Source organism: Rhodnius prolixus, unplaced genomic scaffold (genome assembly GCF_049639745.1).
Source record: "Rhodnius prolixus isolate KJV_2025 unplaced genomic scaffold, Rpr scaffold_43, whole genome shotgun sequence".
Lineage (NCBI taxonomy): Eukaryota > Metazoa > Arthropoda > Insecta > Hemiptera > Reduviidae > Rhodnius > Rhodnius prolixus.
In genome coordinates, this window is record NW_027411588.1 from 63199 (window position 1) to 83532 (window position 20334).

Genomic DNA, 20334 nt, shown 5'->3' on the forward strand with positions numbered 1-20334 from the left:
TGTGAAAGTGGTATAGGTGTTGGCCAGCCTGGAGTTTGGGGTCTGCTATCAGTGAGGAACCTCCTTGGAGTTTGGATATCGTTCAAATTGGAGCAGAATGAATGAGGTGGACTCAGTTGAGACAGAGAACGGAGAGCCAGCAGACGGCCGAGCTAAGAGCTTGTGTCTCCAATGAACTGCGCCACTCCAACATATTGCAAGGAAGGGCTCTGTAATGTTTGTGTGGTGTGGACAGTGGTCAGCCTGGAGTAGTGTCCTCGTGTTTGCACATCTGTGCCGCCCATCTGGACGTCCGGAGTCAAGCACCATTGAGCATGATCACTCCTTCAGACCCACCCACAATAAATAACTAATAAAACTTTCATATCGCACATCCAAATAAGGATGTTTGTCTAGATTTACGATGATTCAGGTTACTACGTCTGCATCCAACTGCGGCCATCAGCAGTCCCATTGTGAATAGTAATGACGTAAGCAAATCGTAAATAGTTGTTAGCTACCCCAATGTATGCCACACCCTAAGATTGCAAAGTTACCATGACAATTCTTTCATAAAACAATCTTTTTATTGGCTAATTAAGCACAATTATCTCATGAATGAGACACCACTTAGTGCAATCATTAGTGGTTATTGATTTTAATAACAGACCGTAGTAACGTCTATTGCAGTGAAAATCGTGAATATGGTTCGCCACGAGCACGTTTGCATATTTGGTGGCCACTAATATCGCCCAAAGATAGAAAATGATTAGAAAAACATATTTGAGGCTAATTTGCAGACTCGACGCAGGATCCCTCCAATGCAAGTTACGCTTCCGGAGATATTCTGTTTACATCCACTCACACATGCGCACACTTACTCATACAGACTTTACCTGCCAATGGTGTAACAGCTGGTAAACCAACTTTGTCTACCTCTTAGAGTTGAAGAAGTAAAAACACAATTGCGGATTTTCTTTTGCAGAGTTGTGTGAGAGGGAGGGGTGGAGCCGCAAAGATTTTCCTTTTATTCGCTTTTTGAGTGGTTAATGTCTTGATGTACGACTTCTTCCACTACCTGCCAGCTACCACTGATTAGCAAGATCGTAACTTTTTGTAAACACTTTTTTGTACCTAAATAACGGCAGATACAATCGAAATGAATTGGCTATATTGAGAACATTGAGGAAGTTTGAGCCATGAGATTATCTCAGTGATTCAAGTATTGGTCTCAGGATATCTTCAGCCTGCTCTGGTATTTCCTCTTCTTAGCCTTTTATAACTTGCCGTCCGGCTATGGATTGTGTTGCCTCAAGGAAGACCTATCTGGCGGTCGGAAGTGCAAGAATCGCGGGAAGGGGGGGTTCATAGACCTCTTAAGGCTCCCTAAATTCAAATAAAAGGAATTATCGTAGAAAAAAAAAATCTTAAAATAAAAATAAATCAATGGGAATTATTGTGGAATGCTGGAGAATACGTGTGGAATGCTGGAGAACACGTGTGGAATGCTGGAGAACACGTGTGGACTCCTAAATAATGGCGATCGTTGCAGCAAATTATTCTAGAGAAAAATTGCAATTTGTACAATTTCTGAGCAATACTTTGTATTGTGAAAGGAAAAAAAATAAATTTAAGGTAAGTTATGGAAAAAATTTTAGCACAAAACTGTAATTCGGTTAAACATCATTACAATAGTTCTACCACCTACCGGCAGTAGAAACTACAGTCATCTCTACGGACAAGCAACCTAGGGACGATGGAACAGTGTTACTAAGAAAGGTAGACAATTACCAAACTTGAAGCTAAAAAGTTGAAGGTCAGTTCTTTCTGGATAGGTATCAGTACAAAGCTTATTTGTAAGGGTTAGTATGGCTCTCTCTATTGGCGAATGTAGAAAAGTTGCACTTTTAAAAAGCCAGTTGGGTAGGAATTTCCGCAATGACTATTGTCTTCCTGTACTCTCGAACACATTTTCATAAATATTCAATATATTAAATTGTCAGTGAGGATAAACAGATCTTTGGAATATTGTTGCAATTACAATACAGTTGATTAGAAGTAAATACTAGCTAGAATCAGTTTTGAAGTCTATGACTTGGTGAAACAACAGTATAATAATGGTATGCGATGATTCAGCAAAGTGGATGTTGTGCGAATTGGCTACCGGAAGCGACACGCTCGAACGGATAAACAATCAAGCCAAGTGATTGATTATCGAGGAAATAAATTTATAATAGTATCACTGATTGAGTTGGCCATTGAAGGGTGATCGATTGTCCCTTGTTCGTTCACAAACCCTTTATCAGCACATCTTGCCAATATTTTATCCATTTTATTTAACAGCTTACCCTAAATGATATTATCTCTAAATTGATATTATTCATCATCATCATCATCTTTAGCTTACTCCATTCGCATGGCACAGGTTCTAAGTCCACAATGGCTCCCATTAACACGACCCCTGAAGAAAAGTTCAACATTCTAACTCTTAGTCTAACTTCTTATCTAGAACTTCTACCTGAATCTTCTTTGAACCCAACGGTTCAAAATGTGTGCTCTCATCCCCGAATAAAGCTTTCATCTATTACGACTGAATCCACTCACTGAACATTCTCAGCTGCGCTACGTGAACCACAGGACTCTCCCAGGTAGAGAGAAACCGTTCCTCTTGCCCGCTCAATTTTAGCCAAGGAGAACCTCTATGTTCCTGCTCTCAAACTTCACCAGCTCTGTTAAACCAGAGTTATGGATTTGAGTTTCACTTTACAATCACTTTTATTTGGAACTTCTACTCAGAAAAAATTATTTTTGGTGGAAAGAAGTAATAATAATAATATTTATTCTTCATAGGAAATGGGTGGTAAGAAGTAAAAACCGCTGCTAATATTTCATAATGATGTTTAAATTTGCAAAATTCCATTGAGAAATAAAATAAATATTAATCTTTTGTAAAGCTGCCGAAATCGTGCCCGTTTTGATACCAAGCATTTGGCAGAAAATCCTATTATTATTGATTGGCCTCTATTGCCTTTAAAGAGTGACACAACTTGTGGAAACTCAAGAAGAAAAAGGATTTTCATTTTGCTGGCCGAGAAAACGAGATAGAAGTTCCATTCAAAGTTAACGCGTTGATATTTTATTGGGCCACATGTTGGCTGGCAAAATTGGGCCAACTGTGACGCCCTCTGAATTGGCGTATTGTGAGTGTGGCGCTGCCTATCAATCACGACCGCCAACAACAACCAGCCAGCAACGAGCTAGTTCTCACTGCGCTCGCTTTCTGCGCTGTCATCACCCTCCCATCACACAGTGTTGGTCTAACACCAGATGCAGACTGGATGCCGCAGTATTTGAACTTAAAAAAAACCAGACAATTTAGAACAATATGGACATTCTTCACGAATAAAATTCACAATCAACTTAAACTAGCAAAAAAAAAACAAATTTGCCTGCACACTACTCCTTTGGAGCCACTATCCAGAAAAAACTAACTGAAAAATTCAGGAAAGAGACTGATTTTGTAGAAGCATCATCTCAGTTCATCATATGTAAATCAAAGACGTAATTACCCAGAATATTTATTGTGTTGGGGCAGGTGAAGCAACTGTCGCATCCAGCGAGCGGTGGCCCCATTAGGGCACAGGTCACCTCACACTTTCACACTCGCGACCTCCACACACTTCATAATGGCCTCCCCAAGCAACTGGCCAGACCACATTATTTTCAGCCAGATAATGGACAACAACGTGAGGATTATTATTTTTAGCCATAGTTGGAATTTCAGCCCTTTGTCTTTTTGAGTGACAATATACTATCTAGGGTGGTGATATGTATAGTCTGCAGGGTTAGCAAAGGGTTCATTTATCCTTTATGTAAAAAATGTTCACATTCAATTTTCAGAGACCGTTCACTTTGCGAAAAATCATCCCCCCAAAAAAGTATAAAAATGTTTTGGCTCATGATGAATGTATTTATGTGAACTTTATCCTTCGAATGCCAGAGAGCCCAATCTTCAGCTGCAAATCCATGTAAGTTTTGAACAGCAAAATAAGTCCTCCTATATGGGGATAAAATTAAATAATTTGTGTTCATTGTAATTCTAACATGTTCATTGTAATAATAGCAAGATTATAGCCTTCTAAATTATTCAATTACAGTACTCGCGCGCGCATAAGAAACCAACTAACCAAAGTGTGACTCTGAACAAATAGATTTCATGAGAAAATCATTTCCATCATTTTCGAGGAGAAGTCGAAAAAGTGAAAAATCCATTCAGTAAAATGGTAATTTCGTTTGTCAGATTTGTATGGTTGTAACTATCTCGTCATTGGCCCAGATGTAACCAATAGAAATATAAAGATTCCTCATTCTGCAGTCATTCGATTAGGAAATATTTTGTTCACATCCACCATCTTCTAAAGTCCAATTGTTTCGAAGTCTTTAGTCCTAACAATGTATAGTACTGGTGACAAATCACATTTCAATCGTAATTATTGCAGTTAAAGAAAATTGAAATTTGTAAATGGTTGAAAATGTTTAAATTGTAAGCTGGAATTGTCAGCGGGAGAGGGGGGATGTCCCGCCTGTAAATTCATCTCTGTATCGATTCTATTCACAGCTGTAATGACTGGTTTATAGTTGTTGTCTCTTTGTGATTGGGGGCAGAGTTCTTAAAGAAAGAGATTTCCCATGAAAACAGAATTCACGGGCCTTAGCTTAGAGATAGTATTTACGTCACATCTACCAAGACGATTTCTAGTGGTACTTTGACGAAACGCTCCTTCTTCTCCAAATAAACGCTTCGAAAAACTTCAAGCCATCAAGACGTATCTACTTAAAACTCTTTTCCACTATTTAGACTAGAGAACTTCTTTTATATGAATGCCAGGGCCAAAAATTTTATTTGAACTTGAACAGAACTATGGTAGGTATGTCTATCCTAAGGTTTAAAACATTTTGTCCGGAGTGATCTGACGTCACATACGTTCTTCTAGTATCGGCTTCACCACCAACAAATATAATATCGAAGTAAACTACTTTTTTGGCACAACTTCTGAAGTTTAGGAAAACTTTCTCACCTAATTTTGATATAAGAGAATATTTTGGGTGTGTTCACTGCAGAATCGTGATTTTGGTTATTTATTTATTCTTTTAATTAGGAAGGAATTGCCTGGATCCGGCCAAGTTATGCCATCACTTCTTTTCACACCTCATTGACTACAGAACTAATATTAACCTATCTTAGGGCATAATGAGACATTATAAATAAAAAAGAAGTTAGAATATAAACATTTATTCACTCTTAAGTTGAAAAAATAATTTTGAATATATAAATTTATTTATTTATATTTTTAAATAAATATTTATTATTTACAAGAGATCACAATTATAAAAAAATTTTCTTTGAATTCGGCTGCATCACACAGTGAAGGTGCACAAATAAAAATTGAAAACCCAAAGGTATTTCGAAAAGAATAAATAAATAAATATATGTATTTATATATATAAAAGTTATTTACTCACTCTCTCTCTATTGAAAGAGATAAAATTTAAAATTATAGTTAAAGCTAACAATGACTTAGGCAGGTTGTATTCGTAGTTGGATGATTGGTTTGAATGGAATGATGCGTTGCGGTGTTCAGCCTGGTTCAATAGGCAAGCTCGGCGCCGCCCCACGGTCGGTAAGGCTTCTGACCGGAAGTGGTGTATTCCTGGTGGTAGGATGATGGCTGCAGCGATCCCTGGTGAGGATAGCCGTGGTAACCGGAGGCAGGGGTGAGCGTGGTTAAGGTCTTGGTCTCACCACCGCTAGCCATGGCGTTGCCGGCCGTGGCGCCGTTGATATCACAATGGCTGGAGGTGCTTTCGAAGGATGAGTTCGCCGAGGCCGTGGACGAGCCGGAAGTGTCGTGCGTAGGAGTAGGTGGGTAATGTGGCGGCCAAGGTGGAGGCGGCTGCTTGGATAGTTCCCGTTGGGCGGCGAAACACTGTAGGTGCGACATCAGTCGCAGCCTTAATGGATCTTGTAGGTCCAGACCTTCCACCGTCACCAGGTACCTGGCCACTTCGGCCGCACACTCCCTAAAGCCGATACTGTGGTAGTCCATGGCTATTTTAGAAGGGTCATACGGCGTACTGTCCATACCTACGACCAAGAAAAAGAACTTCAGTGTTATGTAACATTTATACAATTTTTTTTTTTTTTAAATCTCTGTATAAAACACTCTCAAGAACTCTGTTCACTGCAATCACGACGACTAAAATCACTGGACAACAAATTGCTCTTAATAAGGAGAAGGTTTTAGATTTGCCATCGAAATAGCCGTTCTGAGGTTGCCAGTGTTACAAAAAGAATTCTAATGAATAATTTATTGTTATTATTTTATTTCTTTTCCCACCACCGCCATATCCCGTTGGTTGGCAATGTATTGCACAATTTACTTATCAACACTTAATTTTGGCTCGATTATTGAGCTTTCTCACCATCAGAAGAGTGAGTCAACGGATCGTAAGTAAATTCAGACAATGCCAATTCTTCTTTCCGTTTCTTTACATTCAGTATCCTTTTTTGTTTGAATACGTGTGCTTTCTCTTCACCACCGACAACAGTTATCATACATCATTTTCCAAGCTTATGGAAACTGCGAGGAGATATTAAAGCAAAAACAAACTTCCTTTAAATCAGTTAAACATCATTGGAGAATCAAAGAGGGCAAGCCTTTTAAATGTATAGTAGGAAAAGAAATTTCTCGTATTTAAGTAACGGAATCTCTAGCCCTAAGGAGAGGAGGGAGTTGAGAAAGTTAGGGTTTATGGAGAAAGGGCTGATCTAGGGCGCCAGCAATATTGGTGGGCAATGAGGCCAAGTAGCTGGTTATTGCAGGGTGCTAGGGCGGGGATGTGGAGACTATGGTGGTGGTGGGGGGGAGGTTGTGAGACCTGGAGGGCGCCGTGCTTCCCACGAGCAGCCCTGCCAGCTGTCCACTCTGCAGCCCTTATTGCCCACACACACACACACACACACTCTATTCCCAACAAATTCACACGCATATTTGCATCACTCACATTCTCGCACCTTAATCTATCCACTCTAAATATACTATAAACCCCCAAACAGCGCTCTCCCCACAGTTTGCACTTTGCTGGTGTCACATTCGGAATTAATTTTATACCATCAACGAAAGATGCAGAGATATGAAAGCAAAAACCACTTCCTCTAAATCAATTTTTTTAAACAGAGATTGTTGAAACATTGCTAATAACAACAAAATTTATCCGATAAAGTGAAACGTTCGCTCAATCGATTTTCTTCAGTTTTTTGTTTTAACGGCTGAAAAAGAGGATACTCCAGAGAGAGAGGGTGGATAGCCCCCCTCAAGTGCCATTTCAATGTAATGTAACATCATTTATATTGAGAGTGGCTAAATTCGGACTTTATGAACTAAATATACCAACTTACTTATCGGATTTGCAACTACTTGAGGTTTTTCAAAAAATAGCTCATTAGATTTTAATAGAATGATTTTGCTACAACTACTTGCAATATGGCAGCGTGTTTACAAACTATAAATGTGTTTGTTAGAAAGAGAGGCATTGTTTCAACAATTTTGAGTTTGAGAGAAATCTAAGAGTTTTAACCATAACAATTATCGAGATCAAGTTGTGGACGCCGAATTTTTTCTGTAAATTCTTGAACTTACATATCAAAGGAAAATAAGATTATAACGTTAAGGTTGGGTTCTAGGCAAATGTGATTCTAAACCAAGGTTGCTAAATATGTGCAAGCAATACTCGTAAATAGCCAATCGAGTTCAGGTTCACAGAATAAAAGACTTAAATGCATTAGTGGGAAAAAGTATTAATGATGAGGGTGTGGAGGTGTGGGTTTATTATAATACAGTGCTGGAGTGAGGTTGTGTGAGTGAGCCACCTGTTGCAGGTCGCAGTGGCGCTCCACATGTCGCTTCCTGCGAACTCTGCCCTTAAACCTCCACTGCTGGCAGGTTCTCACGGCATTAGACCCACAGTTACACCTGCATTCTGAGGGTCACTTCAGCTTCTCACGAAACTAAATTCTTCCTGTTACTAAACTAGTGACTTTATTATCAGGAGCCATATATTTCCGGTTCCAATACTGCATTGTTATAATCGTCTAAACAACGCTCCTAACTCAGTGAACTAGCTGGCTAGTATGAGATTCCAACATGCGATGCAATGTGAACCATTATTTCATATCCAACAAGCGAAACCAGCCAGAAATAAAGAGCAGTAAACTTTGTTCTATTTACTTTAAACCTATATCCTCATTAATTTTCCAGCAAAACTTCTGGGTTTGAAAAAAATGTACGAACATAAAAGAGGACCCACAAAATTGTAAGAGAGTTCGAAAAAATCCAAATAAAAATATTGACCACGTTTATATTGAAGACAGAGCTGGCGAACTTGACGGCCTGATCAGATATCAGATCTGAAATTGCGAATAATATGAAGTATTAAAGAGCAGATAAATTCACCTTTTGCATGCAACGATTTCAAATGGTCCACAGTCATTTGTAAGATCTCAGCTTTTTCTAGTTTAGCAGAGCCTTGTTTTTCAAAAGCCGAAGGCACCAATCGTCTCAACTCCAGGAGGCTGGTATTTATACGGTCCCTACGTCGCTTTTCAATGATTCCTCGCCTCTTCTTGCGACTCAACATTTGGCAAGAGTCTGTGTCGCCAGGTGAGGAACATCTGTAACAGAATAAATCATTTTTTTAAGATCATCACTCATAACTACGTGGCGAAGAAAAATGTACGATAGAACAAAATATGGTGAGTCCGCTAATAGGACGTTAGTGTGCTAGACTTATCTGAGCTGAAGCTGAAGAGCGATCTGGCTCTTTTCCTCAACAGATTCAGCCTGAGTTCTAAGATCCCCATATAAGAGGACGAATTTCAAATAAAAATTGTAGATTTCTACGAAAATAGGCGCACTTTAGCTTAAAAAGTGTAGCGAAAATCGTCAGTGTTCAGATTGATCTGGAAAAACTGGAACATTGTAACAATGTCGCATTCTACATATTCAACAATTTCCTACCCTTAATATCTCACCTCCTGTAACTAACTGCAAGTAATAGGACGTTTCAATCTTGACAAATTTTAAACATTAGGTTGAGTGGAATTCATAAGGTCTTTAGCCACATGCTGTATAGTAAATGTAAACAAAAAGGATTAAATCTGTTTCAGGTGAGAAAATTAAGTGTCGCGAACGGGGGCGACCAACTTTACTATAAATTTCTCATTTTGCAAAATAAATAAAAATAAAGCCTAGCTAGTATAAAACCACAATATATCTTAGCTTCGTAGACTTCTCCTCTGCGGTGGTGTGTGTGCATTGCTGCGAAGTGAACGGTAAGAATAACTTTAAAAAGAGGCATAAAAGATTCAAATGTTTGGATTGGGTGCTGGCAGACAATGAGCGTTTCAGCAAAATCAGTAAAGCAAAAATGTTTTTTACTAAATCGATTTTTCTGTTTTCACTACAAAAGCACTAACGATTTACCAGGGTGTATCGAGCTCTTTTCAAGTAGATCTAATATTCTAATAAAATAAAAATAACTAAATTTAGAGTCAGTAGAAACTTGGAAGTAAGAAAAGTTTTCCATAATTTTTCTAGCCAGTTACCTAAAAGTATTTTTGTGTTCACTATAAAGTGTACTAGACCAATTACCAGTTTGGTTTGAAACCATCTTCGAGGGATTATTGATTTTAGTTGGATTCAGTGAGTTGAGGCAGGCCTCTCTCCTAACTGTCACTTCCGTCTACAACACGGCCACTGTACCAACTCTGCAAAGGAGCGATCAGCGCCCCACCCTGAGTGCCCCCTAGCCACCTGTTACTCAAATAAACGTGCACTCTAGTTTTTTTTTTTTTTGCAAGTGGACAGTGAGCTGGTTAGATGGCAATTGTCCAGCTTGTTTACTTGGAGTGTGAGCAATCAATTACCCTGGTTGTCACCAACTGGACATCGACTACTTTTAGACCAATTTTCCTATTTAATTTTTTTCCAGTCCATTTTTAGCCAGCCAGCTGTATAAACTGGCAACCCAAGAGAAGATTTGTGAAGAAGAATAACTATTTTCTTTATTGAACTCAAACAGCCATTGTTAGCCGTAATTTACTTTTTAAATTGAAATTTTATTTACAAGACGTTGTGAGAGATTGTTTCTTAAAAATCAGTAGTTTATCAAAGAAGATAAAATGCATCATCTGAGCAGCTTCTTTTCCTGAAGCGAAAAATGGACCAGCCACTCAGGGAAACCTAACAACTCCAACAACTTGTTACACGGTCCTCTCAGGCAAAGAACTGCACGATGCAACTACTTCCGTTTGGTGCCCACAAACTCATCTCCCTCTCTCTCCATTCACCATTTAAAGACTCGAGGCAACTACCACTACTTCTGGTAGATCTGCAGCGGCTATGGCTGAAAAGGAAACCCTTTCTAGTATTTGCAATCTCCTAAGTTCCAATCTGACCGAAGTAATTATCTGGAATGAAAATGACTTTTACCTTCTCCGAACCTCATGGTAGTATTCTTCAGTGTTTCAGTGAATTAGATATTTCAGCCACTTTTTTATTTACAGTAAATGAGAGTATAGCGTAAAATTGCCAGAAATTACTCACAGGAGGGCTCAAATGCGCCTCCCTAAAAATCAATTTTAACCCAAAACTTTCCAAGTAAAACAGATATATTGAAAAATTAGTAACTGCATTTAGAAGTATACTGCCTGAAGACAGCTTAACTTGGGGAAAAACTGTTAAAGTCCGTTAATACGGAGTGGGAAGATTGCAATCCTGCTCCCCCATCTGTCTTGGAAGAGCTCTTCTTCGAATGTTTCTGGACAAATTTTCAATAAAGTTAGAGATCATGATGTATGGATGTATGGTAAAAAAATATGGAAATCGTAAAAGCAATTTTCTATAAAAATTGATATTAAGTAAGTGTTAGTTCCGCTTACAGGAATTTGGCTTTCTACGGTGTAGCTCAAACAGTCTTTGAACTTGCTACAATTTTTAATTTTTGAACTAAACCATTTGAATGGACTAGAAGAACGGTACCGGCATTAGGGTTACCTCAAAAGGCCTGTATTTGGCACCTTTACTGCCTTCTCGGGGGTACATTTAAAAGAATATTTATTTTTATTGGATAGTTCATTTCAACAATACGTGCAATATACAGTGTTTTGCTAAATATTCTACGAGGTCTCTAAACAAAAGATCCCCCCGGCTATTTTTTAAAAAACTTTTTCATTGTCATGAAACGTGTATTTCTAAGTATCGAATATTTGAAATGTTGCACTAGTTCCTACAATAACTTTCTGATCTTCTAAGAGTGGTTATTTTGCTAGCTCTTCAGCAGCTGTCTATCTGTATAATATTTTGAATAAGTTTTTTTTTTAATTACTATAATTTTACATGTGCAAGACCTTGTGAGTAAGAAACGTCATTAAATGTCAATATTGAAGTCCTAGAAGTGAACGGAAAGGAGAAACTACACTTAAGTTTAATGATAACCGTTAGGGAGAGCATAGTAGACATTCTTATACTACGGAAGAGTTATAGTTTCAAGGTTGATTGCGTTAGGACCCTTTTTAGTGGAAGATTTATCCTTTGTACTTCCCTCGTTCTAGTGATCAGAGTTAGAGTGAACTTACTGTTCCTTAGACGACTCCTCGGAGAACGCATCGTCACAGTCATCACTCTCAGAGTGCGGTCGCTTGTTAGGTCGGTAGCTGTGCTGTGTCGGCTGGAGGTGCTGCGGTGCCTGTTGTACATGGTGGCCTGCCGGCGGTGCTGGAGGCCAGGGACCAGGAGCGTAGCCCCAGTGTAACTCCGGAGGCGGTGGTGGAGGCGGAGGCCCTTGCTCGCCCACCCCCGATCTTGGTACCACTACGCGCCACAGTTTGAAGCTTTCTTCAACTATTTTAAAAATCAACAAAACTTTTTTGGTTACAAATCTAAAATTGTCCCAGGTTGCACTAATAAGGACATACACGTGACTTGCGGTGGAGTCAAACGCTGCGGCACAAGAAATTCAGGGCAGGTAAAGTGCGCCGGCAGAACGTTGGTGAAGCTGGTCGTTGGTAAAGTACGGTTGTGGAGCGGGCCACGTGTGTACGTACAGTGGCGAGACTGACTACAAGAATGAGGAGTGTGGCAGACCGCGTGGCGTGCACAAGGCGCCGGATGGTGGGGATGTGGCCGTGCGACCAACCCCTCATGCAGGGCACCGCCCCTTGTTGCGGGCGGCCAACAGCCTGGGAAACTCTCCTTATCTCTGGTAACACGCGTCTACAACTTTTCCCTCCCTCCACCCAAAATATTTCTGCATTTTAAAAACAAGCCTCTTTTCCCACTCAACATTACATCTTTTGCACACACATCACTAATTATTGTCAAAGTTTCGGAAAGCATCTGATCACCTACAGGAATTCCGCTTATCTAATCATCTTGGTATTCACTGCTTTTTAAATCGTGAAATTTTAAATTTTCTTTAGCTAATTCAATATTTAACACATTGAATATTGTAATTTCTATCACCCGGTCGGTGATAGAGTCTTAACTTTTATTAATTTTAGGGAACTGCCCAAAAATAATAACATTATAAAAATGAACAAATATGGTATGTAAATTTATTCGACCTAGGCGCCACGACAGTCGAACGTTTAGTGGCGATGCCCGATGAAGTAAGATATGTAGTGCTTCTGGGTAACCCCCCGATCCCTAATTGACCCCCATTTCTTTGCTCGCTCTTTATATAATATATTCTCGATTTGTAAAAGATATTTCTTTTAATAACATTAACTATGTATTATATAACTGCACTCATCTCACCGAAAAGCCATTTTTAGGGAAGAAAATCTCTGAAAAGACTAGAAATCGTTCTTATCTGAAGCTGGAGGAGAGAGCTGAATCTGTAGCTGGACGAGAGAGCTGAATCTGTAGCTGGAGGAGAGCGCTGACTAAAAAAAAGATAAGTGACTAAACGTGTAAAAGCACATCTCAAGTTCTGAGATGGGACTTAATAGTTGGTTGTAGCAATTATTGGGCCACGAGCGGTCCTGGTTGAGTAGATTGGCAGAGTGGGTGACGCCTCCTCGGTCACGTACGGCCGTCGGTTTGGCGTGCGTCCTCGCAGCTTCCTTGACAAGTGGCACTCCGCCGGCAACAGGTCTTATTCACAGTTTTGCGTTGTGTTCTCCTTTAGAAACCCTGTGACATAGTTTAAGCCAAATGTAAAATGAAATCATCTTGTATTTTCACCAGCTCCAGTTTAGTGACAGATTTTTTAACTTGCGGCTCGAGCGAGTCTAAAGACTAGTCCACAAACAATGTGTACCAGGAGCAGAGTGTCTGCGATCAGCGGGACAGCTCCTTCAACTCACATCCTGGCTGTTGTAAATTGCATTGTGTGGCTCTGTGTTACTGGTCACCTGGTGTGAATCATTCACTCACTTCTCTGAGACAGGCGTTCTTTTTGTGTAGTTGACTAGCACAAAATTACAATAAATTTTTTGCTGCCGTTGTGACCTCTACCAACACCTACAAAATGAATAAAAATTGTCAGAGTAATTATTTATTTTATTGAATTATTAATTCTGGAGATCCGATTAATTTCTATTTTCTTGTTTTTCTGTTTTAATTAAATAAGCGCTTAACCTTCTCTTAGGCGAACTATCATGCACTTGCAGGGGAATCAAGCCAGAGTAGAACTGATACTCACTAGATACTCAATCACTAGAGCTTTTCCGGCGCCACTTTCTCTCGCTACAGTTCTCCGGTGGTTAACTGTAAGTTTTTACCACTCTCAAAGCTCTAGGAACAAAATTAATTTATACCTTATTATATAGTGATAAATCCGTACAAACACTAAAATGGCATTAATGGGGAACAATCCATCCTTCTTCATCATATGGAAGTCCCTTTATCAAATTGCCCGATCATTTTGAGTAGTTATAACTAAACGAATACGCCAAGTGTATATTTTTTGAATTATTTAAAGTATTTACTATTAATTGTTCAATTAAAGCTGATAGCCAGAGTATTAACCTAAAATTAGTATCAGCTGATTAGTGGGACCATGGTTATTGTCGCCTGGAATACGAACATGTTTGGGTGAAATAATTGAAATGTAGCAAATTAATTGGCTGCGAGTTTCTGAATTGAAATACCTTTAAAATGCCGTTACAGTATCTTTTATTTCAAGCATTTATTCAAGAAATATAATGTCAAAGAAAGGAAAGCTTCTCTCTTAAGGCAATTTCTGTATAAATTTCATAAATAATCTAATACGAAGTTATTAAGGATTAGAGTTCATAAAATCCAAATTTGAACAGAAAGTGTGAGTTAGAACATGGAGACTAGTAACGTGGGAAATTCGTGTGCTTCGTGGACACAGAGATTGTCTTGATGGTCTTCAAACATGTGCTTCTTCAATTGGGTAAATTTGGCTATAGCTAAGCAGTTTCTTTTCTGACAGTGGAAGCGAGAAGCAGACCAGAGGTGCTATTTTAGAGAAATAATTAGTTAAAAAAGAAGCGGAGGAGAAGTACGCAAAGAAGCAGGTGGTCCGGAGTTGGTCACAGGGCGCCGTGGGAACCTGGGGTTCCGAGACCTCTCACAGTCTGGCGCGTGCCGCTACGGCATGTGACACGCGCGCGCACACTCCCTAACATCTACGTTTAATAAGTACAAGTTTGTAAAGAAGGCAAAATGTTTAATTCAATTTGATGGTATATGTTGATGTACTATAGACCAACTGAAATAATGCTTGATCGGCACACTAATGAACTCGCATCATCTTGAGGGAAAGCTAAACTGCACTATGATGCACTCAGGCTGTGGTGTTACTAGCCAGCCGCAAATTGGCTTAGTGGGGAAAATTATATCCCTATTTATTTTAATCCTATCTCATAAAATTGAGACATTGTCAGCTTAAATGTCACAGCATATTGTCATAAAATGTCACGGCGTTTTAAATTCTTTCACGTGGTGACATCTATCTCCTAAAAAAGAATGAAAATTTAAAATAAAAAATTGGTATGCATGCTCATACGACTTTTTGTTTTTCAATTCGTTTAAAAATAAATTTAATTAAATTTGATTGCATCTTAGCAACCAAAAAACTATGACTACAGACTGCACAAAACGAGAGATAAAAGAAAAGAAAGAAATAAAAGAAAATATCCTTTAATCTAATTAATCACACATTGGTAAACAAAAAGTGCGATTTCCGGTGCCAATTTCGCTGTGCGCTGTAGTTTAGTAAACGACAGTCAACAAAACTATTTATCAGCGAAGCTGATTCGCCTCTGTTCGTGGAACCAAAAAGAAAGACCATTAGCATCCCACAACTCAACTGCCAAAAATTTGGTCATTAGTTTTAGAGTCGACCCAAAATCTGCTGCGGATTGAACCACCTGGTTCAACCACCTAGAAGGCCCTGAATGTATTAATCGCCATGGGAACCAGAAACCCTATTATAGTGGGTGTTTGGTCTTTGCAAACAAACGCGGTAAGTGGACTGTATAGAATAGGGTGTAGTTCTTAATGCGGGCAATCAAATGAAATTATACAAATAAAATGAAATAATAAAGCTTACCGTCCAAGATGTGGACACTGGCGTGACAAAGCTCTAAGGAAATGGAAACCCCAAAGGGAAAAGAGAGTCGACTCCCCCACCCCCTGGCCCCAGATACCTTTATGAGCGTAGATTGTGTCCTCTTGACTAAAGGCGAGCTGATTGAAGGCCAAATAGGCGTTAATATTCTTTATAGCGGTGAACATGCGGTGTAACGAGAATAGCGGAAAACTGCGTACCCGTGAACATGCGGTGTAGCGAATGGAAGTGAACACGGGATAACACTTGAAATTGCGGTGTAACAGAAAGAGTAGAACACTGGACACTCATACAGTTGCGGTGAACGTGCGGTGTAGCGAGAATAGCGGAAAACACTTCCGTACGAGTGCCAGAGAACAAACGTGACGTACTGATCGCGGTAAAACGAAGAGAGAAACTGAAAGCGGACTGCATGGAGCAATGAGCAGCCGGGAACTGTCGTAAGCACGACAACTGCCGAGGTCGATGCGTGCGTTGCGGTTAGCATACATTGAGGGACAGAAAGGAGTTAGATTGAGCCGAAACAGTGGGTTGCATAGCTCATCGTCATCAGTATAATCAACAAAACAAATCACAAACAAAAAGTAACAGCTTTCTTCATTTTGTTGATTTCAAGGTACGTAATCAGCTGAGACTTTGAATGGATGCCAATTAATTTATGTGAATATTAAAACTGTCCGGTAGGACAGTTGTATAAGGATTGATCGTCAAAAAGTGCACGAAAAAGCGTAACGTTAAAAAACACCCAACTTTGACAATTTTTTTCTCTTTTTCTATAAAAGATAAAATTCCCAAATTTTCTTTAAAATATAGGGCAAACCCTCCTTTATAACTGTAATTTTTTTGCAACCCCCCAGACCTAATAGATTTTGAGAAAAAAGTTGCCGAAAATGAGCAAAAACGGCATTTTCAGAAATTGTTGTTGTTCTTCTTCTTCTTCTTCTTCTTCTTCTTCTTGTTGTTACCTTTTTTGTAAACTACGTAGCGCCTAAACGCGAGAACCGATTTTCATGAATGAGGTGACATTCGATTCGGAATTTTATGTAGATGTGCCTTTTGGGGGTCTCGACGCTGTACACCGAATTAGAGAGGAGTTAGCCCCCTTTATGTAAGGCCCCCTTCAAAATTATTATTACTAATTACTCTGTAAATCTTAGCCCGATTTTGATAAAATTTGGTAGGATGATAGAGTTAGGGCTCCCCTACGTAACATTAAAGCGGCGATCTGCTCTTACACTAGTTAAGGGGAAGTATAGCAATCGTTTCAAATTATCGACAAGTGAACTGATTTTCATGAATGAAGTGTCATTCGAATCGAAATTTTGTACAGATTTGCACTTTAAAAGTCTCGTCGCTACGCCTCATATGGAGGGGAGTTTGCCTTACCCAAGTAAGGCCGTTTCTAAAACTATTATTACCAATATTTCTATAACGCTTTGTCCGATTTTGATAAAATTTAGCACGAAGAAGTGATTAAAGCTCCTCTACGTGGCTGTGAAGTGCCATCATGCTCTTACACCTACTAAGAGGAAGTTCTGAAATCGTTAAAATTATCAATGGGTGAACCTATTTACATTAATGAATTGTCGTTCGATTCAAAATCTTTGCCTCTTTGCCTTTTAGGGAGAAGTACTGTAATCGCCCGTTTATTTTTCTTACTCCTCTTAAAAGGAAGGTCTGAAATCGCAGTTTAAATTTGCTTTTTACGTACAAATACCTTCCTATTTTATATAAAAAGGCTTTCTCAAAAAAATTGTTGTTGAGGATGGTTTGGGGACCGCAACTATAATCATTCTTTAAAAAGATCTCTCCAGTGGTAGTTACGGTTCCTACTTAACACCTCATCAGGTTATAATGTTAGAATTGCTTATTCCAAATTTAAAAAAAACAGTAAAGCAGATATGTAACTTAGCAAAATAGACAAAAATGAAAATCTATCCAAAAGGTACAAAAATCTTCTTAACAAAAACTTACAGTTTAAAAAGTTAAGTATAAGGGTTGATTAAACGCCAAAAGGTACACAAATCAGCAAGTACCCAACATTTCATTCAAGCTTAGTTGATATAATTTAAGTAATTTTGCTGCATTAACTTTTCCTTCACATTTTTTAGAATTTATTAGATGTCACAAAACCTTATGCTGGCCATTTTCATCTACAAAAAATTTGTTCAAGTAGCACTGTAGATTGACTGTAATATCTATTAATCTATAATAATCAAACTATTAATTACAGGTTAAAAAGAAAACGTTATAAAAAATAAAAAAAATTACGAGGCTACAAAATTTAAAAACTTTTTTAAAAAAATGCTTACACCAACATACATCAATGATTTCGATTATTTTATTTTTAATAAAAATCGTCTGTTTAAGTTCATTCTTCGATTAAAGTAATTGTTATTTTATGAAATAGTCAAACGTTTATAATAATAGGTAATAATTATCTGGCTTTATAGAAAATAATATAGTTTTCTTCAATCACACTCTCAATGTAGCTGTTCTTCTCACAATGTTATATATATGTTATGTAATATAAAATAAATAAGTATTGCATACTTTTAGGACAGCTAATTATTCCAGTATTTTACTGTAAGTAAAATTAAATTACAATTGAGAAATGAATAATTGTTGAATAATCTACTTGTTATTATTATCTGTGTGTTATTTGTGCTCACGAATATTTCGGTTAGACGAATTCAAGTCTGAAATATTGTTTTAAATCCTCCGTGATTCAAATTTAAACAGTAGCCGACTCTAACTTTGTCTTTTTCTACTTTAACATGCATGTATAAGATGTGATAACTTCAGAATAAAGGGCATATTAAAAATAAATCAGAAGAATAATAATTATTTGGAATAGAGTTAAAATAAAGTACCTATTTAAAAACGAAGATATAATATACATTTTATCATAAGTATAACCAAATAATATTATGAACGAACTGGCCAGCATAAGGTTCTGTGACATCTAATAAATTCTAAAAAATGTGAAGGAAAAGTTAATGCAGCAAAATTACTTAAATTATATCAACTAAGCTTGAATGAAATGTTGGGTACTTGCTGATTTGTGTACCTTTTGGCGTTTAATCAACCCTTATACTTAACTTTTTAAACTGTAAGTTTTTGTTAAGAAGATTTAATAATTTTTGATCCCTTACAAAAAGCATTCCACTTAAAATGTCGGAGTTTGCTAGCATATTTGGCGAATAATTTTTAAGTTTTTATTCACCACAAAAAGAGAAATTAAACAAGTTTCAGCCATGAGGTGGTCCATTTTTTTGTTTTTTTCTAATTTAAATAAGTTTTGCATTTTTGGGCATTTTGAGTTTGAAGTTACTGTTTCAGCTGACCTTCCTTAATACAAACCCTCTGAAATCTAAATGCTCATCGAGCGAGAAGAAAAAAAGGCTTAGTGACAGGAGGGTGGGTAATGGGAGATGGGAGAAGGGCTAATGTAGAGCGTCAATTAGATGTCCGTGTGTCAGTCCTACGTCGCGTTGCTGATGTTGTTTTTTTCCTTTTGTAAAACTTTTGTAAGAAATGAGCAACATAAGGCCACGTGACCTAGCGTGCTTTCCTTTCAAGCTCACATAGGGAGTTAACCAATACAAAGAACAATAATGGTCTAAAATTCCTTTGTTAGACGCTTTCTGGCACTACCTCATCACTATTAGCTTTGTGCCTGAAGTGTGACGCAATAAATGAATCCATCGTAGAGTGTAATTAAAAGTGAGACTGCCAAAGTGGACAAAATGTTTGTGCAGCAACTAGTAGTGGCTTGTCAGGTGAAATCAGATGCAGCATCCTCGTTTCAGCCGATCCCGACTTGTAGTGAAGAGCGTAACGATATCTTTGAATTGTTCATCACATTGCCCCTCGTAGGAGAAGTTGGATTCGTGAAGATTTCTAGATTTTGTATTTTTATCGTAAATATCCGCTTTGAGAATATCTCTTTAAAAGTCTCACTAACTGTCCACAAATAAAGCAAAGTCTGAAGCTACTGGTGCAAAAATTTGTAGTTCAACAAGTAGAAATATTATTTGGATTAAGTGAGCTTATTAATGATTCAAAAGCCCTGTAATAAATACAATATTATTTCTGAAATCCCAACACATTTCAAAAGATTAGCTGCTGGTGTACGAGCGGACGTGATTTTAGGAAATAAACATTGGAATGTAGTACTTAATTAAATGGAGGTGATGACCGGATGTTCATTTTTTGCCAAAAAGGTTCATCTTTCTCATTGTAATGAACAAACAGTAACTGAAATTGTAGATATACTTACAGTTGTGCGTATTTGGTCACAAAATCAATTCTAATTTTTCCCAATCCAAATGTTTCGGGATACTTGTTCAGAGACTGCATTGTACAAATATATTATATTATTGTAAAATATCCACTCGAATGAATGTTAAAAATGTTTAAAATTATAATATTATACAATAAGACCCAGAAGAAAACAATAAATTTTTCGAATCGGTGAAAAATTTAACCAAATCCTCGTAACTTTTAAATCCACAATATTTAATGGACATAAAAAGTAATATTACCTAATTTAACTATTGAAATATTGGATCATGCGCGCGAATTTCGTTAATATGATGATAAATATAGGCATTGCGGAAATCGAAAGTGCATTAAGTTAAGATTTGTCGGTCAAAGCCATTCACTTCAGGAAATATTTCTTGGTGGCTTACA

At 37.9% G+C, this 20334-nt stretch overlaps 2 protein-coding genes across 4 annotated transcripts in view; one reads left to right on the top strand and one right to left on the bottom strand.

Moving 5' to 3' along the window:
- The window catches only part of Syn2 (Syntrophin-like 2), a 71030-nt gene that overhangs the window by 19575 nt on the left and 31121 nt on the right, over nucleotides 1-20334 (top strand). The window lies entirely within an intron of this gene.
- LOC141448488 (uncharacterized) lies at nucleotides 5258-20001 on the bottom strand. Its single transcript, XM_074116867.1, has 5 exons — nucleotides 19922-20001; nucleotides 15622-15788; nucleotides 11675-11939; nucleotides 8493-8710; nucleotides 5258-6124 (listed from the first exon to the last, which is right to left on the bottom strand). The coding sequence occupies exons 1-5, from the start codon at nucleotides 19999-20001 to the stop codon at nucleotides 5628-5630; spliced, it is 1227 nt and encodes a 408-aa protein (XP_073972968.1). The 3' UTR covers nucleotides 5258-5627.